Here is a 24,704-nt window from a genome sequence, read left to right on the forward strand (position 1 = left end):
TGTTACACATTGGTAATTATGAATTATAAATCATATGTGGGAAAGATTTATGTAATTATTAATCTGGCACATTTGTAACAGATAATCATTTTGTTTGCCGAAAATGTTTAACTTCGAATGAAATTATTTTAGCGAGCAAGACGGAATATGTCATAGTCCGCATAGGCCAAACTCGTATTGATTACCAAGACCACTGGACTCAAAATTACAACACAAGCGTCTAAAAATGATTACAATAATCATATATAAATGTCGTTATCTAAACTATCATTGGCCTTCTGTTTTTCTTAATTAAGTGATCATGTATTTACAGTTAACAATTGTCAATATATACCCAAGATCTAACTCTAGTGTCTAGATACTGTTTAGGATGTCATCTAAAGATCGAAGAAAAACAGATTATGAGATTTACATTTCGATATCTCAAATTATAACTCCTAAATGTAATATTACTAGAATGATTCTCATAATTAGTTTTTCGAAACTACATTATTATTTAATTTAATAAAAAAAATAAAGTGTCTTCTACTGAATCAATTGAGAGCAGTCTATTCATCAATTGATCGATTAACTAGTGTAACACAGAGATTATCAATTCCTTATTTAAGGTTAGGTGATTATCACCTGATTTAATACTTAAAAGGCTGCGTGTTTGTTGTCGCGTTTTGCGAAATTGTTATAACTTCGTCGTCATTTATGAAATAAAATGGACAAAGCAGCATATGAAGCTCTATCACTTGTTCTTTCTTCAGATCCCAATGTAAGACTAGCGGCTGAAGCAAGGCTTAAAGAGTTAGAGAAACTTCCAGGTTGGTTTAAAATAAAGATATTTATTTGTGTCTGAACGCGTTAGTTCTCAAGAGTCTCGATATTAGCGAATATCACAATTTATTAAATATTTTTTAGAGTATCCCGTTAGTCTTGCTAAAATGGTGGTTTCACAAGAAATAGATATTTCATACCGACAAATATCCTTGCTTTTTTGAAATATTATCGTATTTTATCATATTTTTTATTCCTTAATTGTTTATCTATTACTCGGCAGCAATTAATTTGAAAAATTACATTGAAACGCATTGGTCACCTTCGAACAGTAAATTCATTGGCCCAGAACCAAATTTCGAGGTTTGTTAGAAATGATCCTATTGCGTAGCCATAAGTTTATGTATAAACTATTCTTAAATTTTAGATAAAGGCTGTTGTACGTGAATTAGCATTTAACGGGCTATCCGATCCTTCAAGTAAAATTCGTGTCGCATCGGTATCTACTTCTATTGTCACATAATTACCAAAGGTTTAAAGGTCTTTTATGATTATCTTAATACTATCCATGTTTTCTATATGATACAGGCATACGTTGTGTCAAAGATTGCTAACAACGATTGGCCTGAGTATTGGCCAAATCTTTTGGATTTATTGGTGTCGCAATTAAAATCTGGTTCTCCGTATCAAGTTCATGGTTCTATGAGGGTTCTGAATGGTACAATTACATATAATTATTTAATTTACGCTCTTATCTTTTGATATTACTAATTATATTTATAATCATATAAGAATTTTTTACAAATGATATAACGGAACAACAATTTTCTCAGGTAACTCCATTATTGCTGCCGGAGCTTTCAAGGATTTTGCAATCTGAAGGAGTAAGTTGAACCTCTTAATTTATGTTTTTTAATTTCGCGAACTATATTAATAATTGATCTATTCTTGAAGATTCATTCCTACAAAACTCGTGGACGGGCCATTACAATATTTAAACAATGCATAGAAATATTGGTTATGCTTAAGGAAGAACATCCAGAAGCAATTGAGCCTTTTTTAAAGCCTATATTACCTGAATGGTTGCAAGTTTTTTCAAATATTTTGAAGAAACGAACAATTGATAATGAGGAAATTGAGAATGAAGAATACGGATTAAAACTGGAGATTGTGAAGGTAAAAGAAACAACTTTTTTTATTATAAGGTTGTAAAAATTTATTTATTTTTTTTTTAAAAAAATAAATGCTCAATTTTTAGTGTTTGAATTACTTAATAAAACATTTCCCAAAATTAATTTCGGATTATCTTCTTGTGTTATTGGAACCAGTGTGGCTGGATTTGGTTTATCAAAGAGATAGATATCCTTCTAATTTATTTAATTTAATATTAGATATTCTTTAATTTTATTATCTTTAATTTTTTATTATTGAAATACGTTTATTAACATGTATGTCCGTCCTTCTGATGATGATGGAATAAATTTTTATCAAGATTCTGATGGAGATGTAATTGGCTTTGAATATTTACTTTTTGCCCAATTTGAATTTGTTGGTTTATCCGTTCGTAAACAAGCAGCCAAAGCACTCTTCGAAGATAATGAAAAAGGTGGCTTCTTGAAGCAAATCATTTGGATTATCATATCCTACATGCAAATGACTGAGGAACAGGTTTGTCAATTAAACCGAGATAAGATTAAGTTTACATATGTTTTAATTGTTTTAAATTTTAAATTTGCTTCTAGGTTGAAATTTGGTCATCAGATGCAAACCAATTTGTTGCTGATGACGATGATGAAACTTTTAACTATAGTGTTAGAGTTGCAGCAATAGATTTATTACAAGTAAATAAAATATTCAATTGACGCTATTAATTTCATTTATTGTCTTTAACTAACCTATCCCTTTTTGATTTTAAGATCTTACTGGATAAATTCTCAGAACAAGCACTACAAGCTCTTGCTGATACTACCAAGCATCTTATAGAAGAATCTGACAAAGCACGTGTTGCAGGTGATACTGGTTGGTATGTAATATTTTGAGACTTATATATGCTGATTGTTTCCTAATTGATGAATTTACATTTCCTATCGCAATTTAGGTGGAAAATGCAAGAGGCTTGTTTAAAAGCAATTGGTTATGTTTCTGATGATTTCTTGTTAGCAATTCAAGATTCTAAAGTGAATTTTGATCTCTCTGGATTGTTTGAACATGTCGTGTTTAATCATATTGCTGCAACAGGTAAGCATGATTTGAAGTCCAATTATCAGATTAAATTATAATTTCTAATAAATGATTTCCCTTTAAGGTATTCCTTTTCTCCAAGGGCGAGCAATTGTGTTTTCCAGTCAATTTGCTACATTCTTATCCGAAGAATTCGCATCACGATATGTTGCTGCCACTGTTGAGGCCATTCAACGGATTGAATCCATCCCTGTCAAAGTATCCGCTTTAAGAGCATTACAAAAGTATAAACATTCTTAATATTAATATTGTTTATGAATTTTTTTATAATTTAATTTGTTTATTTAACTAATGATATACTAGTTTCTGTCGTCATTTGGATACACAATATGTAGCACCATATCAATCTAATATAATTGAAGCAGTAGCAACTCTGTTGAATGTTACATCCGAGGATTCATTAATTTTAGTGTTAGAAACATTAGAATTTGCAATCAAAGTAATTAAAAGCAACATATATAAATTTCAATTCAATTTTTATTTGTGCTACTAATAAGCACCTTTTTCTATGTTTAGATAAATAATGAAGTAACAGCCGGGTATGAACATATGATAGGACCATTGATAATTGATGTGTGGATGAAAAATCCTACTGGTAAATTTCTTTTTTAATATTATTTTACCAAACGCTTATTGATATACTATATTAATGTCACCATTTCATATTTCAGATCATCTTGTTGTTTCAGTTATAACCGATCTTTTTGAATCTTTAGCAGGCAATACAGCTGCTTATTCCTCATTTCAAGCCAGGGCATTGCCATCTTTAGTTAATATAATAAACAATGTTACCGATTCTGCAGCGATTGCGGTAATATATTGTAACCTAAGTTTTTTATCTCAAAGTACAATTGAACTAAATTGTTAATTCTTAAAACTTTTCAACTTGACATAGTCAGCAATAGATTTAATAGCAAGTTTAGTTAAAGGGGGACCATCACCTTTGCCTTCGTCGTACGTTGAACACATATTTCCTTCATTAATACATTTAATGTTAATACATGAAGACAGAAGTATATCACAGGTCTGTACAGTTCCTCGAGATTATTAGTAAATAAAAGTAAGTTCAACTAAAATTCTTTTTTTTATTTGATTTTATAGAGTGGTGAAGTTTGCTTGAAATATTTTATACAAAAAGATTGTGGACATATCGCACAATGGTAAAGTTCCTTTCTCTCAGATATTTAATTCATGATTGTTAAGATTGTCTTGATTATTAGGACGGATACATCTGGAAAGACAGGCTTAGATTATGTTATACAATATATTGCAAAGGCTCTTCAACCAAAAGAGAGTGAATCCGCTGGTTTTCTCGGTGATCTGGTGGTAAAACTTATTAAAAAGGTAATATAAGAAACATAAATTACGAGTTACTTGATAGTAAACTGATATTTCATCTTAATTATTTAAAAGGCAGGTAATAGAATCGTGCCCGTACTTCCAGAATTACTTAAGGCAGCTGCTACCAAGTTAGAAGGAGCAAAAACTGCTACTTTTATACAGGTATTATATTTCACCATATTTTATTTTATTTTTATTTTTATTTTTTTTTAAAATAAGGTGATATATTTCGAATCCAAATAACCTTTATTATGAGCATTGATCAATCAATTATTTTATCAGTCGTTAGTTATGATATTTGCGCACTTAATGTTAAACCAGTTGTCTACAGTTGTTGAATTCTTGAATACGTTGGATATAAATGGACGAAATGGTTTAGAGATATTGCTCAATACTTGGCTTGAAAATCACGAAAGTTTTCAAGGATATTACAGTATTAAAGTTAGGTACGATGTATTATGTTATTGATTTCCCATTTATTTATCTTATATTATCTTACAAGAGGACAATTTATAGTGCCATTGCACTATCTAAACTATTTCTTTCCGGAGACCCACGAATACAAGGTATTCAAGTTAAAGGTGATTTAATTGTCACTAATTCTTCTAGTATGTATTATGTTTGATATTTCATTATCAAAATTATTATGTCGACTTTAAGAAAAACCGATTCTTTTAAAAAAATCATTTATTTTACAGGGATTATGACTCGGTCGAGAAGTCGAAAAAGTATGTTATATTAAGTATAAATTTTCGTCACAATTGAACAATTTATCCAAACATTTATATTATTTGTAGATCCTGACCAGTTTACCTATGTTTCCGCCAACGTAAAGATAATTAAACTACTTATCTCGGACCTTCAAAATTCATCAGATAGCGATGTAAAACGATCAGAACTGGATTATGATGAATATGACGACGAAGACAGCGTTGAAACCGATGATGAAGTAAGAAATTATCAATAGATTTTCATATTTCACGATGTATATTTAATCTTTAATTTGTTATTTTTATCTAACAAGTGCGATGAATGGGAAGATGTAGAAGAACCTTCTCCGTTTGCTCCAGCCGAAGATTATGTTGTTCTTTCTGGTAATATAATGATGGCGTGTTTGTAATAGTTTTTAGAGTAAGCTTAAGAAGATTTAACATATTTCAAAAAATTTAGAATACCTAGATAAAGGGAAAGACCTTGACGATGTCGATGATGACCCAGACATAAAAGAAGATCCTGTTTATCTTACGAATCTTAGAGTAAAATCATTATCTTTAATTTTGAAAATATTTATATAAAATAAAATGCAATCATGTATTAATTAAATTTGATTTATGCTATAGGATTATCTGACCGACTTTTTTCGTCATTGTGCAATGCAGAATGAGAATAATTTTGTTCAATTATGTTCCGAATTAAACGAAGATGAGCAACAAAAATTACAATCATTAGTTAATGGCAAACATACATAATATTGTACAAAAAGAACTTAATAAATTTATTAATGTATCTTAATATACTTTAGAAAATTATGTACAGAAAACAATTTTTTCACAATTATAGAGGGAAGTAATAATTCATTTAAAGGCCAAAATGATTATTTATTTTAATAAATAATTGTGAACTCTACTACTGTGGAATATGGAAAATTTGTTCGTATCTTTGGATCATATTTAGGCTAGGTCTGACTAAGTCTTATTAAGATTTAAAATTAAGGTTACGATAATGAAAGACAAATTTTTCAAAACATTTAAGTTCTTCTTGTCAATGGTATGGGTCTCATCAATTTCTCTTATGGGACCAAGTTAAACGAAATTTATAGAAATGAATCAAATGATATAAAAAAAGAAATAAAAATTTGAATTTTCGAGAATAAATTTATGAGAATTTTTTGCATTTTGGAATTTTTGCATTATGATATTGAAATTTCTAAATCTTTTTTTTTTAGTCATGATCATCTTTCTATTAGTTGTATATAATCCTCTACGTGATTTTCTTATATCTTTTTCCATTTGATGCAGATTAGGCCATGTTGTCGCTTTATTGAACCAGATATATTGGACCTGCAAAAATTACTAAGTCAATTAAATTTACAGTTGATAAGGAAATGGGACATCAAACTATTTTGCTAAAAAAGATAGTGTAGATACCTCACAGTGAAGAAAAAGTTAAAATAAAATTCTCGCAAGCAAATGAAGGAACCATATTGTCCAAAAATATCTAATAATAGCACCGGAGAAAGCTAAACGTCGATTAACCGCAAACCGGTGGAAGTACTGATGGTTTCAAAATTTCCTTAAATTGGATTGTCAGGCATAATTTCTTTAAACAATCCGTAAACACTCTTTAGCAACGCCTGTAATATTCTCTTTAAAATCTATATTTTTTTCTATATTCGAAGAATTCTCCTTGTCGAATCAATGCGTTGTGGAGGCGTTTATTATTTTTCTTTTGTTCGGTCTTAAATTTGTTCGTGATTTGTTTTTGTGTTCTTCTCATCACCGTCGCAATTCTACCAAAGTCCAACCCTAAAAGCGCAATGCATTTATAAAATTTTTCTGTGTCTTGGGTGGACCAACGACGAGTAAATTCTTTAGGCACATCAGACCTCAATTGATTTGGTAATTCATCATATATGTCAAGCTCTATGACATCCATTTTGTCGTATTCAGCTGCTGCTATAGGATTCAATCTATCTTTAAAAGACACACTTTCTTTTTCTCTTGATTTTTCATTGATGTCTTGCCAGGAATTGGGTTGCTTTACTCTCCTCTTTAATATAGGCCGCTCATAAGAGGTATCATTAACGTTGTCTTTACGCACTAGAGAAGTACTGTCAACTTCTTCAAAAGTGGTATCTACAGAAGAAGCTTCTTCGTTATATTCTACAGTGGAACACGAATCTTCAATTGAAGTCGGTTCGAAATCTTCAACGGTAATAGCTTCTTGATTTATTGCGGGAAACGTTTCGAAAGCGAGTGAGGTTTGTGCAGCGTTTTCATCATTCGAGAATGGTTTATTACGCAAATTCGCCGTACATTTTCGGATTTCTTCTATAAGTTGAACATGATTGACTGGATTCTTCGGAGGCTTCGCCAAGCCGACACGACTTAGCTCCATCAAACGCACAAGATCGAAGACCGACCTGCAAGCTCTTTTTTCTCTCTCGCGTCTTTCATCATTCTCGGCGACATTACTAGATTGCTCGACTCGCAATTCATCTTCGCATGGTCTCATATCGGACGACGAGTTTGCAACTTCAGAAGAGGTTTCTTGAGAGATATTTCCAAGTCTCCATTTGTTATTGAATGTCTCATCGAGCGACATTCCACCATAACGTCCACTACCAATATCTGAAGAAGGGTTGGCAACTGATAGCGAAATTTTTTTAGGATGAATTTCGCCAGTTACAGCCATCGTACAGGGGCAACAAATATTATTGTCACAATTTAAACCAAAGTCGAATCGTCTCTCGATTGCAAATAAAGGAAGAGACGCAACAAAAGATTCTTGCTCGTCATATTCATCATGCAAGATATCTTCATTCGTTCGTTGTCGTTTGAATTGAGGATGATATGTACCTGGTTCGGAAAAATCGGAAGGTGTTTCTGGTGTATTATTTTGCTTATTTGTTATTGCAGTCGGAATTTCTATGGACGAGTAACTTTGTTCTGGTATAATTACTTCATTAACACGAGTTAAAGGTTTGGGTTCAAGTGGTACAGATTCGCTTTTAGGTGTTGGTTGCGAAGAAACGAAAATCGGATTACCCCGTTTTTTCGCTGCTCGAGGACGTAACAAGAATCTATTCTTTTTTATTAACTCCATGATCTATTAACTAGTATATCTATGTGACTATATCTCAACTACCTAAATTTGATTGGATGATTTGTGCCGTATTTGTAACACAAAAAAATGTCATCTGACGTGCTTTTAACCAAATTACTTAATTGAAACTAAATTTAATTGAATCTCTAAAATATATATTCATTCTTAAAAAACTTTTGATTTTATTCATTTATTTCATATAGTACAAAATAAAGTTTTGTAAATTATGATTATTTCTTTTTTTTTTTTTTTTTTTTGTAAATAAACAAACAATTCTTAAAAATATTTTTTATTTAAATTTTAAGTTGTGATGCATCAAGTCCCAATGCGTTTAAAAATAAATTAACATTGGCAATTTTGTGTGATGATGATTTATCAGTTGTAAGCCTTGAAGCTTGTATTACAGTATCTAATACTCGTTCCCTAATTATGAAAAAATTTCATCGTCAATTTAATGAATAGAAAATATTGAACACTACTGACAAAAATTTTACCTCACTTCGGTTACTAAAATATGTTGTTGATCAGTAGATGCACCGACAGCCATCGCTGCAAGAAATTGCCATACATACATATCGTCTATTCCAATATTAAATGGTGGAAACAATGAAAGAAAATGATTCTGCAATAGACTGAATAGTCGATTGTATATCTCTTGCCTAGGTAATATCACATAATATAATAGTAATAAGATTAAAATTTATAGGCAAGAATAAAAATAATTTAATAAAAGAAACTCATTTATTACCATTGTAATAATTCTCGTTCTTCCGGTAAAGGCAAACCTTGCATAGCTCCACCTCCTTGTTTTAGTATTTCAGTACGGCTCAAAAACATCGTTAAAAAAGCTAAACCAACCTAAATCAATTGTAAAGTTATATGAATACCTATAATAAATTCTATTTGATTTATAAAATCATAACTTTAAAACAAAGTACAACTTAAATTACAAATATTTCAAAATAGTTTAACAATAATCATACCTTACTTCTTGCCACCCACACAATATTATTTCTTTCAATGAATAATCCAAATAACCCAAGTACAATTCTCATTGGTGCCTCTGCTACAAATTGTAACAGCGGCGGAACAACAGTGTTCATATATAATTCAACCTCATCTAACATTGCAGGACTAACAATTCCTTGAGTTCCCCAAATTGCACCTTTACAAACATCAAGTGTCTCAAAATTGGCAACTAACATGGTGATTAATGTGAGAATTTGATCAGGAAGACAATGTCGCAGTACACGCGGAATGACTTTTTTCCCTTTTGCAACAGAAAGTATACTAATAAATGGATGCGGATAACTTTTTATTACAAACAAAAATGGTTAGTGGACTTATCAAATGTTTCAATTAAGAATAAGTTTAATACCACTTTACCTGACACCGATCATTTCCGTAACTCTTAGTTCTTCCCACATTTTTTTGGCCAGCTCTGCGTATTCTTCATTCCTAAACCAAATCAATAATTAGATTATAAAATTAAAAATATGTAAATATGTATTTAGAAATATATTTACCATTTTTCAACTGCTTCTCGCTCATGATCGACATATGGTCTTGGTAATGGTGGTTGATTTCTCCTTAATTCTTCTAAAGCAAGTACGGCTGTGTAAACATTCTCAATGGATCGCAGAACTTTCCTATGATCTATGATGCCGTGGGATGAAATTGATGGGATTTTTTGGTGTTGTTGTTGATTTCCACCACTAGGTCCCACATGGTGATGTGTATCATTATGTTTGGAAGAAACCTGTAATAATTGTCTGGGATTACGAACGGAATTAAGTGCAATTTTGCCTAAAGCACCTTCAAGTGATACTAATGTGTCAAAAAATCCAAATAAATTTGTTAAACAAATAAATATATATTTCATATATAATATAAAATAAACCGAATTTCTTACGCTGAGTTAATTTGGGTTTTCTCCTGGCATCATTTACTATTCTCAAGACCTGTTGTTGCATTTTCAATAACCCACTTTCTGATCCTCTACTACGGTGCCTTCGTTCATGTCCCATGAATCCAGCTCCACCGTGCGGAGAAAAGGCAGACATATGAGGCTGTGTTTGTCGGTTTCTTATGGCTGAATAAACTTGAAAATAAAAATCATCTGCATAGGGATCATCCGTCACGAGTTGAGATATCTGAATTTTATTAATCCAGTCTTTATCGCTTTGAGTCATAAGACCATTAAATCTGGACTAAATTAAGATAAAATTATTAATTATTATTAAAAAAATGTTAAACGTGAAATCAAAAATATTACCATTTCGGCTAACTTTCGTTGTTTCTCTCGTCTCTTCCTTTCCCTATGATACAACAAAACTTCATGTTCCCGAAGAGCCGCCTCTTGTTCAAGATAAGCAATAGTTTCTTGTTCACTGTAAACAGCCTCTGTCGTGGGATGAATAGGTAACTGTTGTGGGCGACCGTTTATGCCCATTATGGCAGCCTCAACTTCAGCCAAGCTCAACATCTTTTTTTCTGGTAATCCAGCTTGCCTGTGTAATTGTGCTTCAATTTCTTCAAGAGGGATTGGTATGCGGGTGGAAGGATGTGATGATAGCCCAAAGCCAGGAGGTAAGGGAGATGTCTGAGGCGGAGTGTAACGCTGTGGTATGGTACTGTCTTGGACAAGAGTAAGAGAGTCTAATAATAAAAAAAAATTGGTCAGCCACAAGAAAGAAAAAATTCGGAAATCAGGAAAAATTTGAGTCAATGGAAACCATTGTTCTTCTAATGATAACATTTTACTTTGGAATCACACCTTTACGGTTTGGTGGCGGATGAAAAGTTCCCCATATTGAAGGGCTTATGGGTGGCTATTATTATAATATAGATAATTATGTTCGTTAGTAATTTAGTTAATTAAAATATAATACTAAAAAAAAAATACCTCTGGTAATGGTGGTGTGATTACTGTTTCTCCTGAATGTCCATTAACTATACCATTTGAATCATCTCCCCATAATGCAGCATAAGATGGCCTACGCTTATCCGGTTCTAAAAAAAAAAAATGACACAATAAAAAAATTTTGTTAAAAAATGTACCGGATCAGAAACGACAAAATATAAACACATCATACCATCAACATTTTCTGAATTATTACTACTTTCCCGTCGGTTAACATAGATTTCCTCTTCTTTTTGTATAGTACCTACTATTTTTGCAGTACTTCCTGTATAATCAAAATCTTGGCCTAAAAATCGGAATCAGATTAAAATGCTTTAGAATTTTCAAAATTAATATTGTAAGAAAAACATCCAAATCCAAAAGCAAAACGATCTAAAAAAACTTGGTGGAAAACACAACACCAAAAATATAAAAGTACCAATATCTCCAACATTTCCAAAAGTTTCGTCATTAAAATCGTCCCCTGTTTCTTCCAATTGGGTACCCAAATCAAAGTTCTGCTCATCGTCATAAACTCCAAAGTCTTCCCCCGAAATGAGAGTAATATCTTTAAGTTTCCTCTCCAACTCTTCCTCCTCGATTTCGTCCTTTTGCCCACCGTTATTTTCCCCCAACCCATTTAATTGGTCAGAGTCTATTGGTGGTAAAGTAGTATCGAACCCGAAGAAAGAGTCTGACATTATTATCTGTCTCTTATCTTCGTTTCACCTTGTGATCTGAAAAAAAATTATACGATAACTCTCTCTATCGATATTCGACGGAAAACACTTTTTGGGTAGCCTATTAGAAATTAAACCAACTTTTAGGTTTGGGCACGTTTTATCCAATTACGGAATCATTTTTTTTTTTCAGTGCTACTTTTTCTTAAACTGGTATATGTTGATTGTGATACGCGTATAATAGATAAATTGTAATTGTTACATAAATTTGATTTAAATAATCATTATTCTTTCACCATTTTTAATGCCACAAGAAAAGACTTCACGAATGCGTCATCATAATACTACACAATTGCTCGATAGTTCATCGATCCCAAGATTAAGGTATTAAATAAGAAGAAAAAAGTATGTTCTTAGATTTTTTAATAATATTTATTGTTTAAATCTTTATAATTTAATTATCGTTATTCTAACGTATCTAGGAACGAATTCACGGAATTAGAATGTTATCTTACAAAAGAATACGAGGATTTAAAGTCTTTATGGCTAGATTTAAATGAACAACACGCAAAAGCAAAGTCTGAAGAAGAAGTACTTGTTCAAATGTTAAAGGAAAAAAGAACAACTGAAAATTCACAAGATTCTAGTTTAGATGATAATACAAATAATCTTATGCAAGTGGTATATTTACATCTACAATAATTTAAACAAGTTTTATCTATTCATTCCATTTTTTTATTGAACTTGGTTTATTAATGCAGAATACGGATGAAATTGAGAACGAGACTTCGACTTTGGGGAATTCACCTAGTTCTGAATATAATGAATCGGTCATACATAAACCATTAGTGAAAGCGGGAGCAGGAAATGACATAACCGATTCATTCGATTTGTTAACGCTATCATCGCCAAATATTTCAGAAACAGGAGAATCAGAATTTCAAAATGGAGCATTAACGGAAAAATCTTCAGAATTTAACATTAAAGATAATTTAAATAATGCATTGCGCAAGTTACAAAAGTTGGATGAAGAAGACTATGATATTAGCCAAGACGAAGAGATGACAGATATAATTTCAATAGAGAGCAAAACTTTACCTACACATGAAAGCGATGATGATCATGAAATAAGTGAGTATTTATTATATATAAATATATATATTTTTTTTGTTTAATTTGTTAATGTATCTAATTATGATTTTTTTTCAAATAGTTGATGATATTGGTGATGATGAATGGAGCGAAGATAAGACTAGATTAGCTCTTAAAGATATGTTAGATATGATGCGGGATCAAAATAGTTAAATTTTTTTTTTTGGTTGAGTTTTAATAAAGCTGTGGGATTATTATATTTGATAATCGATTATATGTCGTAAACAAGTGATGAAAATAGAAATTTTAAATTTACTATTAATGTCCATTTGTTGTTGTAGATTTGCTTGATTGACATTGCTTATAAAAATCTGTTTGTTCTGGAAATGATTCCTGAAGTTGTTCAAGAAGCAAATTTGAAAAATCCTAATAATTAATATCCAATAAAATGAATTAATATTATTGAAGGAGAGAATTATAAAAGAACAATAAAACGTATGTAATGCTTATCATATTATTACTTTTATTGCTTCATTTTTTACATTCATTGATGCACTTTCTTCCGTCACTTCTTCTACGTAATCCATCATAAATTTATCAGGATTACGTCCTTCGTCGATATATCTACGTGAAAATAAATGAAAAACATAAATTGTAAATAAGAAATAATATAAATATATAAAAAAAAAATTATTAAAAAATAAATTAAATTACTCTATCACTTCTAATGGAACTTCAATATGTTTAATTTTTTCTTGAAGTTTATGTATATCATCAAAACAGACAGCTAAATCCGATCTATTTATATAAAATAAATTGAGAAACTTTATAATTTTTAATTGCAAAACAAAATTTGAAAGTTCAACATACAAAGTATGAGATAATACCCATTTTTGATCTGGGTTCGGATTATAATCGTTTAATTGTACCATTATCTCCCATATTTTAATAAGAAGATTGTCTATAGTGTCTTCAAGTTGTGATCGTGGATCGCTGTGTCCATTTTGCTGTGCATTTTGCTGTGACGGCTGTTCAGTTTCAGTAGCAGTTGTCATCATCATGGGTCCCATTAATATAAACCTGAAAATGAAATTTGTCTAGATTTATATTATGTTAATATAAATTATAAGATCAAAAAGGTCGGTTAAAGGTTATATTTTTCTGGCGAGAAAATTGAATTTTCTGCTGTTTATATATTTATTTTTTTATGAATGCATTATGTAATTTACCAAATTACGTTAGTTATGTATTACGACATTTATCCACAGATTTACTATGACCTTTTTTGTAACACAATCGACAATATATATAGCTGATAAAAAAATTTTTTACATCTATAAGTTGAAAAAAATCAAAAAAAAATCAATTTTTAATAAACTTAAAAAATGTCATTATCTTTGTCATTATTTCGTAGAGGATTATTTAATAATGTAAAAGGTTCCTTTTTATCACCTTCGATAAGAATAACAAGACCGCCACACAGAATATTATTATCAACAGCGGCTCAAGAAAATGATACTAATAACAGTAAGAATGCCCCAGCTTCTGAAAAAACTGAAAAAGTTGAAGAAATCGATGATTCTGCTGTAAAAGATAAACAAATAGCTGAGCTTAAGGTATCTAAATAAAATTTTAATCAAAAAAGAAAAAAAAAAAAGAAAATTTTATTAAATACTCTTTAAAACAACTATATATATATATATTATTTAGGATAGTTATCTTAGGTGTTTAGCAGATATGGAAAATTTACGAGAACGTACACGTAAAGAAGTAGAAAGTACAGCACAATTTGCTATACAAAAATTTGCCAAAGATTTACTTAATACAGTAGATATTTTAAATCTAGCTTTATCTTCCGTTCCTGCTGAAGTTCGCAATGATACTCAAAACAATCCTCATTTAGTTAATTTATACACTGGAGTTTCTTTAACTGAATCTGAATTATTAAATATTTTAAGGAGACATGGTGTTGAAAAAATTGAACCTTTAGGTCAAAAATTTGATCCTAATCTTCATGAAGCTATTTATCAAGTTAATGACCCTAATAAAGAACCTGGAATTGTTTGTGATGTACAAAAAGTTGGTTATTCTTTATTTGGTAGAGTTATTAGGCCTGCTCAGGTTGGAGTTAATAATAGTTAGATTTTAGTGAAAGATTAGTTCACATAAATATGGGAATAAAGAAATTCTGTAAGCATATAAAAATCATGTAATTTTGTTAAACAATACTATACCGTAGTTTTTCTTCATATATAAATCATTTAAATAGTTAAATAGTTTTATAGTTTTAATAATTTTTTAATAAAATTAATATATATAATCCAAAATTATTTTAATTAGCTTAATTAGCTTAATTGGAAATGCAGGTTTTAAATCGTGGATGTGTTTCACACAATTCATTTATCATAATTTATAAATCAAATTCTTTTACAATATTCTTTTGCACATTAATTACATTAATTGCAATTTATTCAATTTATTCTTATAATAGAGTAGTTCTACATGCTGAAGGGCTAAAGAAATTGCAATTTATTCTTATACGGTACAATAATAGAGTAGTTCTACATGCTGAAGGGCTAAAGATAACAAAATTAATCGAAAAAGTTTTTTGACATCTCATTATTATTAGTTATTAATTTAAAAAGGAACAATTGAAAATATAATTTATAGATATTTATATCATCTAAAAGTTGAATAATCAAAGCTAATTATAGGGTTTAACTCATACAGAATCAATAGAATCGATGTAAGTAGTAGGTAGAGTACGTTTTAAAAATTTATTAATTTATTTAATTTATTTATTAGAATTCTATTAACTAATTCTATTTGATTTTACTTATATATATATTAAGGAAGTTGCTGAAATAAGATGAATTTTATAAATAATAATTTTTCATTGTAAACTGGTATTTTTTATACCATAAACGGCTGATTATATTAAAATCACATACCAAAAAAAAAAAAAAAAAAATTACAAATTAAATTATATATATCGTCCAGCGTGTAAATTAAACAATAGATATATTTAATCAAATTCGCTAATATATAATATATAAAATAATCTTCGCTCTCATCCAGCGAGAGTCATAATTGTCAACTTTACACATTATTTACATCAAATCCATAAACTGAATCTCTTCCTCTATATTTATACTTACTTTTTTTCTTGCAGCACCGTGCAAACTAAGATATATTATAGCTCTTGAGAATATTGTTTTTACTAATAGTAACAAAAATAAATGTCATTCACTCACTATGTAAAGTTTTCTAATCCCTCCCATGATTCTCCGTCTCCATGGATTAGGATAATAAGGTCTTCTCCATGGATTCTCGTCATCTTCATCTTCGTAATTATCACTATAATATCTCCCTTGCTGTTGATGACTCAAATATTCAACTGTTGTCATATCCATCAAGTCTTTATAGAAGATCAATAAAATCAGTAAAAATTAATATTATTTCCAAACATAATAATAAATATAAGAAATACTTACATAATCTGATGTGAAAGAATAATAAATGTCCAACAAATAATACAACACATAAACTTACTATTATTAGGATAAGGTTAATAAATAACCCAATAACTATGATATAAGGAGTTGATGGAGAAAATATCTCATAAACTAAAATACAAGAGAATACAAATTTATTTAGATAAGTTTAATTTTAACGGTTTAAACCTTTTATTTGAAATTTGAATTTATACATACGGCTCATGAAATAATCGTCAACCGTTTCCGCACCAAAATATACATTTATAGCGCAAAGTGCAAGCCAAAGGCTCATTGTTGACGCGATAAAAGAAGATATTATAAATAATATGAACGTCCTATAATTGGCTTCCGCGATACAGCAATTTAGCCATCGACAATGATGATCAAAACCTTTTACGCACTTTAATAAAAAAGAGAGAAACTAAGCAAAAAAAAAAAATATTAAGCATTTTATAAAAAATTAAATTTACCTTATTACAATATTTACAATGTCTTGTACCTGATCCTCTGTAAATTAAATGTTTCCATTGAGTCTTTATAATGTTGTAGTAAATGCGGCAAAATCAATTCGTACTTACACATTAGATCTACAAATATAACACCAGCCATCCACAACAACTGGAATTCCTGTTGTTCTTGCATATGACATATCTCTTTCCTTTCCTTCTCTCATCACACGTGCATCTGCTGTATCAGTTAATGAAACTTTTATGCTGGTAAAAATTACAATAAAAATAAAAAAGAATCCCAAAAAATTCCAAGTTGATCTCCTGTGAACATTATAAACATCATATTCCTTGAGAAACGCTTGCTCTTCATATTCTTCATCTTTAACTATGAATTTTATTGAAAATCCATAGTATCCTGTAATTAATATTATTATAACTATCCATTGCAAGACAAGCCAAATATCAAAAGGAGTATGATAACCATGGGTTCTATACCACGCGTTTGTGGTACGTTTAAAGTGGCTATTTGCTGAGGAAAAAAAGAACAAATTAAAACACGTAAAATAGTTTAACCATGTGTCAGAAGAAGTAAAGCCATGACCGGAACTAGAACGTGGTAGTCTGTGATATTTCATTTGCGGAATGAAGGATGAATATTGGATAGCGGTAATAAAGTGATATTTGATGTAAATAGAAAGCAAGAAGTGACTGTAAACAGTTTGGTTTTTTTAAAAAAATTTTGCTCTTTTAAAAGGTGTATTTTTCGTTATTAGTCGTTAAAAAGTTGAATTCCTTTACTATATCCTCATCTCTAAGACGAAAATTCGCTTATATATTTAAGTTTGCGAGAACTAAGGAAAGTTCTCCGACACAAGGTTTTTTTTTTCTTTTGTTCAAACTTTTAGATTTTTTTATATGCAAACTTACGACACAATAATGAACCAATCATAAATAGGTGGCTTAGGTAATTAACAATGAAAATGTATCAATAAAGAACTTTTAATTAATGCGATAGGGTGATGAGAATTTCCTATTGTAATGTTTAATTCCTTTTCATCCAAATCTATGCTGAAAGTTGATATGCATATTTATTATACACAGCGTAATTTTAATTTAACTTTGTAAATGCATTTTTATTAATTATTACATTTCCTTTTTTATTCTTATTATAACAGTTTTTTCCATCTTTAGTATTTATTATGAAGTGATGAATAAACATGAATGAGAAGATTTATATTTCATACGAACTTTAATTTTACCTATCAAAATACATAATAATTTAACAAATGTCTCTTTAAAATGAAAATTCATTTATAATCTATCTTTTCAAATAATATACTTCTTAAGAATCATTTTGACGAAGATTCATTGCATATTCACGGGATTTCTTTAATTTTTCATTATAAGTTATTAAATCAATTAGATCAAATCTACGTGATCTTGGATCAGTAGGCGTTCTTGGTAATTTATCATTCGGATCAAATATGATTCCAATATATCTCCTTTCTGGTCTTTCTGGATACGTATAAAATTTTACGTAACCTGGTTGTAATGCTTGTATCGTAAAATCTTTTCCTATTTTTACCTAATAAATACAAACATAGAAATTTAATATATAATTTATATAAATTAAATTATTTTAAAGTTGCGTACATGTTCACCAGGATGAAATTTTGTACCATGTTGTCGAACAATGATATTTCCTGCTTTGACATATTCGCCTACATAAAATTTATATAAATTAATAATAATTTTTTTTTTAAAAAAAAAATTTTAAATGATACTTAACCGTCAGATTTCTTTATTCCTAAACGTTTACCAGGCGAATCACGGTTGTTATGTGATGATCCTCCAGCTTTCTTTGTAGCCCACCGTTGTTGTATCGTATTTACCTCTGATAATCAAAAATGACATTTATTATCACTTTTTAAAAGAAATAATAATCCTAAAATATATAGAATGATATTAAATTAACCATTTTGCTTTTGCAATAAAAACTCATTTTTATATTTGATCGAAATCGGAATTGGTTTTTTATAATAAACTTGTCGAAGACTTCGGGAAACGTTAGAAAGAGATATAGAAGACATTATATTATTCTAAAAAAAAAAATTTTGTTTTATATATGGATTTAATTAGTTATTTTTTCATCCCAAGCGAAAATTCGTTTACGGAGATTACTATCAAAAATTTAACTAGTATACGAACCAATCACAAATGAGTGGCTTAGATAATGAGTTACAATAACACTTATAACGTAATCTAATATTAATAGCGCATTGATTAATCTCTTTTAACATTTGAACATGGCGCAACAGTAAGGATAAATTCCAATATTATTTTATAGTAACAGACGAGACTTCCTACTAAAACTCTATTTTACTTATGTAGACCTTTTAGTTTCGGTTCACTTAATAATTCTTCCACCGGTTTTGGACGTGGTTTGAAATTAAATACGTTATCTACCGGAGGATCAGGTTTCAATATTGGTAATACACTAGGAGGCCCAACAGTTAGTATAGGTTCTACAACTCAAACGACATCAGAAATAGAGAAGTACGTTTATAATTTATTATTATTATTTATTTATTATTTTATAAATTAAACCTAACTGGGACTTATTTGATACTTACAGGACGTTAATTAGACTAGCACAAGGGTTCGTGTTATCATACTTCATTGAAACTTTACAAATTTCTTAATTAAATTTAATTAAATTGAATTAAATGTTTTTTAGGGGACAACTAGCCGCAAATATAACAAAAGCAACAAAATTCTCAGATCTTAGTGAATCAGATCAAAAGTTAATTGTTGATATAGAGTATCCTTTGATCGAAGAAATTTTCTGTAAAATTATACTAATAAATACGATTTAGAGTTTTTTTTATTATTATTCCTTAACATATTTTCAGGCAATATATACAAAATCAAAAATTAATAATGTCTAATATTGAATCCACACATCTACCGGATTTGAATGATTATGTAAAAGAAGTTGCGAATGAGTCTCGAACATTATTTCAGGTTGCGTTAATATTTTATTATAGCAAATTATCATTTGGCGTTTTTATTCATTGTGTGACAATAATCGATTGTCCACATGTAGGCCAGGCTAACCTGCTGAACATATACCGTATAGAAATTGGCCTCCTTGATGAATGAATTACGGACTACTCATAGTCAAATAGACGAGCGATTGAAAGATTTAGAGGATCAAATTAAGATGGTAGATAACGGTAAACGTTTTTACGACGCTGCTTCTCAAGGGCAAAGCGGAAACATTTTACAAATTGGAGATAATATATTCGCAAAGTATGTTTGACTCACACTAGCTTATATTTGTTTATTTTAAAGTTTTTTATATTGATTTAATTATTTTTAATAGATATTATCATGATCTTGTAATTTCTTTTGAAGAACGATTACGGCAATATTCTTCTACGATCGATGTTAGCTTTTTTCTAAAATTTGATCTTATTTCGTCGGTATTTAATATATTATTAATCTTTTACCGATTATATAGGAAATAGAACGACACTTTTCTTCGTTGGCTCAAAATCGCAGTAATGATACTGAGAGTACGTAAAATTGCTTTTAATGATTCCATCAAGTTTCAACTTTAGTTCAATTATTGTTTAATAATTTATGTAGATAAAGAACTCGCCTCACTTAATGAGTCTATGCGTAGTCAACATCAAAGTTTTATGGTTATTACTGGAAAGGTGGCAACGTTACATGAAGAAATGGATAAACTTCGAGAAAAATATCTCAGATTTCGAAGAACCTATTCTCATGATAATTCTAATCCATTTGAAATACAAAAGGAGCCGAGCATAGATAGTAAGTAATCTTATAAATTATTTGATTCTGAGGATTACTTTATTAATCTCAAATTTGCATTAGTTGCTCGTGAGACTTCCTTTAATGAAAGAAAACCGGCACAAGAGTTGGCAAAAAACCTTCCGGTAGTAACATCAGCTGCTCAACTTAATCAATTAAATCCACCCAGTCAAATTGAATTAATTAGACCAGCCACTCAACCTCTTGTCCAACCGAGTCAACCCAATTTATTCGGTCAATCCAGTCAAACTAGCTTATTTGGCCAAACTAATTTATTTGGTCAATCCACTAGCCAACCTAGCTTATTTGGTAGTCAGCAGAGCTTATTTGGTCAAACCACTAGTCAACCAAATTTATTTGGACAATCTAATTTTGGCCAACCCGCCAGTCAACCAAGTTTATTTGGACAATCTAATTTTGGTCAAAGCACCAGTCAACCAAGTTTATTTGGTCAATCTGGCTTTGGACAGCCCGCCAGTCAACCAAGTTTATTTGGACAATCTAATTTTGGGCAAAGCACCAGTCAACCAAGTTTATTTGGACAATCTAATTTTGGGCAAAGCACCAGTCAACCAAGCTTATTTGGTCAATCTGGCTTTGGACAGCCCGCCAGTCAACCAAGCCTATTTGGTCAATCTAGCTATGGTCAATCTAGCTATGGTCAATCCACCAGTTTGTTCGGACAAACTAGTCAACCCAGCATGTTTGGACAACCAAACCAATTCGGGCAGTCAACTCAACCCAGTTTATTTGGACAACCAAGCCAGACCAGCCAAGCAAGTTTATTCGGTCAACCAGGTCAATCAAATGCGTTTGGCCAACCAGGTCAATCAAATGCGTTTGGCCAACCAAGTCAATCAAATGCGTTTGGCCAACCAAGCCAATCAAATGCGTTTGGTCAAACAAGTAATAAACCCCCGTTTAATTTTCGACCTACCACAACCACTACTAGCTCGTTTACTTTTCCCAAACGATGAAAATAAAAAAAAGGGGGTGAATTATGAAGCAATTTTTATTAAATTACATAGATTCTTTTAATAAAGATTATAAAATAACTGAATATACATAGTTATTTGAGTAAAAATATGAGAGAAATTTTATTTTTGTTCTTCTGTTGTTGTATGAATAAATATTTTTTAAAAATTGATAATCAAATTTTTATATGATGTTTTTTCAGTTATTAATTATAGAGATAGAAGATCATAGAAAATATATTTGATTTTGATCGAATGTAATAATGAACCAAAGGCGAATGATCGAAATTAAAATAAAACCTTGCATTCCGGTACTAGCTTAATCTTTGGATACTGAATAAGTGCCAACAATAAAGAAAACGTACTAACTTAATTTTTGGATATGGATAATAAGTGCTAATGGTAAAGAAATCCATGAACCGTTCACAAATTCTAGTACAGTACACTGTTGGAAAATGATCTCGAGTACTTAAAAGAATTCTTGATATCTAATTTCGTTTTTTGAGTATAAAAAAACTTTCAATAGCTTTTAACTCAGAATTTATATTCCTTTTGAAATATGAAATTGAATAATTGAATGTTAATTTATAATTTTTCATTGATTGTTTATTCATGAGTAGCTTTATTGAATTTATTTACTTTAGAACTTATTAGCTGATATATTCTCCCATGGTTTACACTGCGGATAGATTCATAATCACATGATTTAGATGGCGTCGGCTACTATATAAAGTTTGTGAATTTATATAATCTTATCTGGTCGCGTGTTTCAGAAATCAAATCTATTATTCTTTACAACTTTTTTTGCCTACCTCATTTTAATTTCCTCAGAATGGTTCATTTGGTTCATTTCTTGCAATACGTGTTCTCGTTTTGTTTTTCAAGCTCCACCAATTGATGAATGAATTTATCAGTCCAAGTTCATTTTTATGATAACGCGAATTTTTTTTAGGATTTTATAGATTAGACTTCCTATAGATCAAAGTAAAATAAATTTAATTAACATTTCATCTCTCTAATTATAAAATTATGTTAAATAGTTATTGATTAAGTACGAATTGAATTATATCTAAATAATTGTTGGTAATATACTTCTTTTTGTCCCTTAGCTTATAATGATCCTTATCAACAAGATCAATGAACCCGTTCTTCAGGCAATTGTTGAACTTCATTTTATCATAAAAACATCATATTCTGGAAATTTGTCTGATATTTTTGTTTTAGGAGAAGTTTCTATTAATATAATAGTAACTAAAATATTTTTCATTTAGTTGGTTTAGTAAAAAATATTAATGGAAAAAAATAAATAAAAGAATTATAAAATACTGATGAATGTATCAAAGTAAACAAACTATAACTGATAACAGATAAATGAAAATATTAGAATAAATAATTAAAAGTGTATATACTGTAATGAAGTATTATGTAAGATATGATGAAACTATTTATTATTTAATTAGTTTATAAGTTTCTGATTGAGTTGTGAATATTTGTTGTCCAAAAAACTAAGTATAATAATTATTGGATACAAAAAAAGTATTGGAGTTGTATATTCTGATTTAGAAGAATTACTAGGTTCGAGTGTTCTAACTTAATAAGTTTTTAAAGAAGTGTCTAAAAAATCCTCTATATTGAATTTTTCAGTGATTCACAAATTTTATTACATTAAACAAAATATATCCTATATTCCTATACTCTCACTTGTTATGTAATACTGTATAATATCATTTTCGTTAAACTCAGAATTTTATGAATTACTTGAAAATACTTTAATTCTTTGTGCCATCTATAATATCTATTAATTACTTCTATGATAATGCTTGCTTTATTTTTAAATATCTTATGATTTATATAACAATATTGATTTTATACTCTAACTGTTAATGTAATTTTTTATTTTATTCTGTTATGATATTGTCATCATCATTTACAGCCGTGAGTTTAACTTCATTCAGTCATCTGGAACATTTGTTTAGCTTTTGATGCTTTATCTTGGACAGATTTTGAATTACTGGCTTGTTATATTCCAGACTTTAAAAAGAAAGAATATTCGGCGTACAATACAGTATATATTACGTATTTTGTTTTTTTTTACGTTTGTGTTAACATGAGTAAGATAATGTCTTTCACAAGTTTTTTAAAATCATTTCTTTATATTTATTTGTTCTCTAATATATTTCAATTTTAATTTTAATGAATCTATTGAACGTTTCTTCACTATATCTGTTCATTTGCATATTATATAAAAATTATAAAAATTCCAAAATTAATTTTTATTAAGACCTCATTTGTTCAATAGAAAAATAATAAATTAGTACAAACCTTTTTTTAGTTTCTGTCCAATATGTCAAATTATGTTAAATTGGTATAAAGAAACATTCATGAGTTTCAAATTAAAGCGCCGAACGAATCGTTCCAGACCAAACTAATTTTTAAAAACTGAAATAACTCGACTTCTAATTAGAATCGTTTCATCAAGAACATCGATTGGTGACAAAATCATGTCTCTAGCATCGATAGACAGTGAACTATTAACAGTTTTTTTAAAAAAATTTATTTATTGTGATATTTAACGATTTATTGATACTTGAAACAACCAATCGATGCGCCTTGGTGAGATAATTCTAAAGAGCTATAGTACGTCTTATTTAATCACCGGGAAACTTAAATATAAGGCAAATCTCTGCGTGATATAGTTAAAAAAGTTTTTTTTCCTCTGTTTTCACAATTTAAATAATTATAAAGGAAGAAATTCATTTAAAAAATAAATAAAGTTTATTATATGAAATAGAAATCGCGTAACGGGTATATATAAAGAAATCTAGAAAAGAAAAGAACATTTATTTCGAATGTTGATGAAATTATTACCAAATGCTGCCAGATATAATATTGCTAATACATGTCAAACATAAAGTAAAATAGCTAGATGGATAGGATGAATAACGTTTATGGATGGGAAACCTGAACCTGTTCGTGTTTTGAGCCGATTCCAATTTGATCAGGAACCGTTCAAAACTGAGTTTACTCGTAACAAAACTGAACCAAATTAATTGGCTCATCCTTAATAACATTACAAAGATGAATATTTTATGGTTTTAATT

The 24,704-nt window shown here is 29.5% G+C and overlaps 9 protein-coding genes across 10 annotated transcripts; 4 read left to right on the forward strand and 5 right to left on the reverse strand.

The window, feature by feature from the left end:
- Window positions 1–706: 706 nt before the first annotated feature.
- On the forward strand, window positions 707–5,813 carry OCT59_004497 (uncharacterized protein; the record flags this gene model as incomplete). Its single annotated transcript, XM_066148319.1, has 27 exons — window positions 707–809; window positions 907–968; window positions 1,039–1,125; window positions 1,190–1,261; window positions 1,351–1,480; window positions 1,555–1,646; window positions 1,717–1,938; window positions 2,021–2,121; window positions 2,199–2,430; window positions 2,505–2,603; window positions 2,679–2,785; window positions 2,861–3,000; window positions 3,068–3,227; window positions 3,307–3,442; window positions 3,520–3,598; window positions 3,675–3,814; window positions 3,899–4,027; window positions 4,105–4,163; window positions 4,224–4,347; window positions 4,417–4,506; window positions 4,627–4,790; window positions 4,861–4,952; window positions 5,043–5,072; window positions 5,142–5,293; window positions 5,369–5,438; window positions 5,515–5,600; window positions 5,685–5,813. 27 exons carry the CDS (start codon window positions 707–709, stop codon window positions 5,811–5,813), a joined length of 3,087 nt encoding a protein of 1,028 aa, XP_065996932.1.
- Window positions 5,814–5,922: 109 nt separating this feature from the next.
- On the reverse strand, window positions 5,923–8,169 carry OCT59_004498 (uncharacterized protein; the record flags this gene model as incomplete). Its single annotated transcript, XM_025310822.2, has 3 exons — window positions 5,923–6,404; window positions 6,492–6,561; window positions 6,858–8,169. The coding sequence occupies 3 exons, from the start codon at window positions 8,167–8,169 to the stop codon at window positions 6,338–6,340; spliced, it is 1,449 nt and encodes a 482-aa protein (XP_025178370.2). The 3' UTR covers window positions 5,923–6,337.
- A 155-nt stretch (window positions 8,170–8,324) lies between these two features.
- Window positions 8,325–11,872, reverse strand: OCT59_004499 (uncharacterized protein). Its single transcript, XM_025317389.2, has 12 exons — window positions 11,511–11,872; window positions 11,265–11,378; window positions 11,075–11,181; window positions 10,946–11,000; window positions 10,445–10,827; window positions 10,082–10,379; window positions 9,696–9,996; window positions 9,556–9,627; window positions 9,153–9,480; window positions 8,918–9,027; window positions 8,664–8,828; window positions 8,325–8,592 (listed from the first exon to the last, which is right to left on the reverse strand). The coding sequence occupies exons 1-12, from the start codon at window positions 11,770–11,772 to the stop codon at window positions 8,463–8,465; spliced, it is 2,325 nt and encodes a 774-aa protein (XP_025178369.1). The 5' UTR covers window positions 11,773–11,872; the 3' UTR covers window positions 8,325–8,462.
- Window positions 11,873–12,026: 154 nt separating this feature from the next.
- Window positions 12,027–13,125, forward strand: OCT59_004500 (uncharacterized protein). The gene is made up of 4 exons (XM_066148321.1): window positions 12,027–12,135; window positions 12,234–12,432; window positions 12,513–12,882; window positions 12,965–13,125. Exons 1-4 carry the CDS (start codon window positions 12,056–12,058, stop codon window positions 13,054–13,056), a joined length of 741 nt encoding a protein of 246 aa, XP_065996933.1. The 5' UTR covers window positions 12,027–12,055; the 3' UTR covers window positions 13,057–13,125.
- OCT59_004501 (uncharacterized protein) lies at window positions 12,866–14,006 on the reverse strand. The gene is made up of 4 exons (XM_025317387.2): window positions 13,714–14,006; window positions 13,558–13,641; window positions 13,365–13,467; window positions 12,866–13,269 (listed from the first exon to the last, which is right to left on the reverse strand). The coding sequence occupies exons 1-4, from the start codon at window positions 13,911–13,913 to the stop codon at window positions 13,162–13,164; spliced, it is 495 nt and encodes a 164-aa protein (XP_025178367.1). The 5' UTR covers window positions 13,914–14,006; the 3' UTR covers window positions 12,866–13,161.
- A 173-nt stretch (window positions 14,007–14,179) lies between these two features.
- On the forward strand, window positions 14,180–15,178 carry OCT59_004502 (uncharacterized protein). Its single transcript, XM_025310821.2, has 2 exons — window positions 14,180–14,459; window positions 14,554–15,178. Exons 1-2 carry the CDS (start codon window positions 14,229–14,231, stop codon window positions 14,983–14,985), a joined length of 663 nt encoding a protein of 220 aa, XP_025178366.1. The 5' UTR covers window positions 14,180–14,228; the 3' UTR covers window positions 14,986–15,178.
- Window positions 15,179–15,595: 417 nt separating this feature from the next.
- Window positions 15,596–17,424, reverse strand: OCT59_004503 (uncharacterized protein; the record flags this gene model as incomplete). Its single annotated transcript, XM_025317386.2, has 6 exons — window positions 15,596–16,026; window positions 16,098–16,261; window positions 16,338–16,469; window positions 16,557–16,740; window positions 16,811–16,847; window positions 16,919–17,424. 6 exons carry the CDS (start codon window positions 17,422–17,424, stop codon window positions 15,943–15,945), a joined length of 1,107 nt encoding a protein of 368 aa, XP_025178365.1. The 3' UTR covers window positions 15,596–15,942.
- Window positions 17,425–17,957: 533 nt separating this feature from the next.
- Window positions 17,958–18,943, reverse strand: OCT59_004504 (mitochondrial 54S ribosomal protein bL27m). The gene is made up of 4 exons (XM_025317385.2): window positions 18,765–18,943; window positions 18,579–18,683; window positions 18,443–18,510; window positions 17,958–18,374 (listed from the first exon to the last, which is right to left on the reverse strand). The coding sequence occupies exons 1-4, from the start codon at window positions 18,877–18,879 to the stop codon at window positions 18,132–18,134; spliced, it is 531 nt and encodes a 176-aa protein (XP_025178364.1). The 5' UTR covers window positions 18,880–18,943; the 3' UTR covers window positions 17,958–18,131.
- Window positions 18,944–19,095: 152 nt separating this feature from the next.
- On the forward strand, window positions 19,096–22,187 carry OCT59_004505 (uncharacterized protein; the record flags this gene model as incomplete). 2 transcript variants are annotated; one of them, XM_025333607.2, is made up of 10 exons in its annotated part: window positions 19,096–19,106; window positions 19,181–19,345; window positions 19,425–19,448; window positions 19,527–19,610; window positions 19,702–19,813; window positions 19,929–20,101; window positions 20,175–20,238; window positions 20,313–20,367; window positions 20,441–20,629; window positions 20,693–22,187. In XM_025333607.2, the coding sequence occupies 10 exons, from the start codon at window positions 19,096–19,098 to the stop codon at window positions 21,604–21,606; spliced, it is 1,791 nt and encodes a 596-aa protein (XP_025178363.1). The 2 variants fall into 2 exon arrangements, with proteins under 2 accessions (XP_025178363.1, XP_065996934.1); XM_066148322.1 differs by lacking the exons at window positions 19,096–19,106; window positions 19,181–19,345; window positions 19,425–19,448; window positions 19,527–19,610; window positions 19,702–19,813 and having other exon boundaries at window positions 19,944–20,101; window positions 20,693–21,606.
- Between the last annotated feature and the right edge of the window lie 2,517 nt (window positions 22,188–24,704).

This window comes from Rhizophagus irregularis, chromosome 12 (assembly GCF_026210795.1).
Source record: "Rhizophagus irregularis chromosome 12, complete sequence".
NCBI classification, from domain to species: domain Eukaryota; kingdom Fungi; phylum Glomeromycota; class Glomeromycetes; order Glomerales; family Glomeraceae; genus Rhizophagus; species Rhizophagus irregularis.

Excerpts from the sequence above, each read along its gene's own strand:
- OCT59_004499 (XM_025317389.2), bottom strand. The coding sequence starts at position 11,772 with ATGTCAGACTCTTTCTTCGGGTTCGATACTACTTTACCACCAATAGAC. Across the intron at positions 11,182-11,264 it reads TAATTCAGAAAATGTTGATG|AACCGGATAAGCGTAGGCCA; the intron begins GTATGATGTGTT and ends TTTTTTTTTTAG. Across the intron at positions 10,380-10,444 it reads AACGAAAGTTAGCCGAAATG|TCCAGATTTAATGGTCTTAT; the intron begins GTAATATTTTTG and ends ATCTTAATTTAG.
- OCT59_004501 (XM_025317387.2), bottom strand. The coding sequence starts at position 13,913 with ATGGGACCCATGATGATGACAACTGCTACTGAAACTGAACAGCCGTCA. Across the intron at positions 13,642-13,713 it reads TGGGTATTATCTCATACTTT|ATCGGATTTAGCTGTCTGTT; the intron begins GTATGTTGAACT and ends TTATATAAATAG. Across the intron at positions 13,270-13,364 it reads TAAAAAATGAAGCAATAAAA|GATTTTTCAAATTTGCTTCT; the intron begins GTAATAATATGA and ends ATTAATTATTAG.
- OCT59_004504 (XM_025317385.2), bottom strand. The coding sequence starts at position 18,879 with ATGTCTTCTATATCTCTTTCTAACGTTTCCCGAAGTCTTCGACAAGTT. Across the intron at positions 18,511-18,578 it reads AGGAATAAAGAAATCTGACG|GCGAATATGTCAAAGCAGGA; the intron begins GTTAAGTATCAT and ends AATTTTATGTAG. Across the intron at positions 18,375-18,442 it reads AATTTCATCCTGGTGAACAT|GTAAAAATAGGAAAAGATTT; the intron begins GTACGCAACTTT and ends TGTATTTATTAG.
- OCT59_004502 (XM_025310821.2), top strand. The coding sequence starts at position 14,229 with ATGTCATTATCTTTGTCATTATTTCGTAGAGGATTATTTAATAATGTA. Across the intron at positions 14,460-14,553 it reads AACAAATAGCTGAGCTTAAG|GATAGTTATCTTAGGTGTTT; the intron begins GTATCTAAATAA and ends TATATTATTTAG.
- OCT59_004500 (XM_066148321.1), top strand. The coding sequence starts at position 12,056 with ATGCCACAAGAAAAGACTTCACGAATGCGTCATCATAATACTACACAA. Across the intron at positions 12,136-12,233 it reads TCATCGATCCCAAGATTAAG|GAACGAATTCACGGAATTAG; the intron begins GTATTAAATAAG and ends TAACGTATCTAG. Across the intron at positions 12,883-12,964 it reads CGATGATGATCATGAAATAA|TTGATGATATTGGTGATGAT; the intron begins GTGAGTATTTAT and ends TTTTTCAAATAG.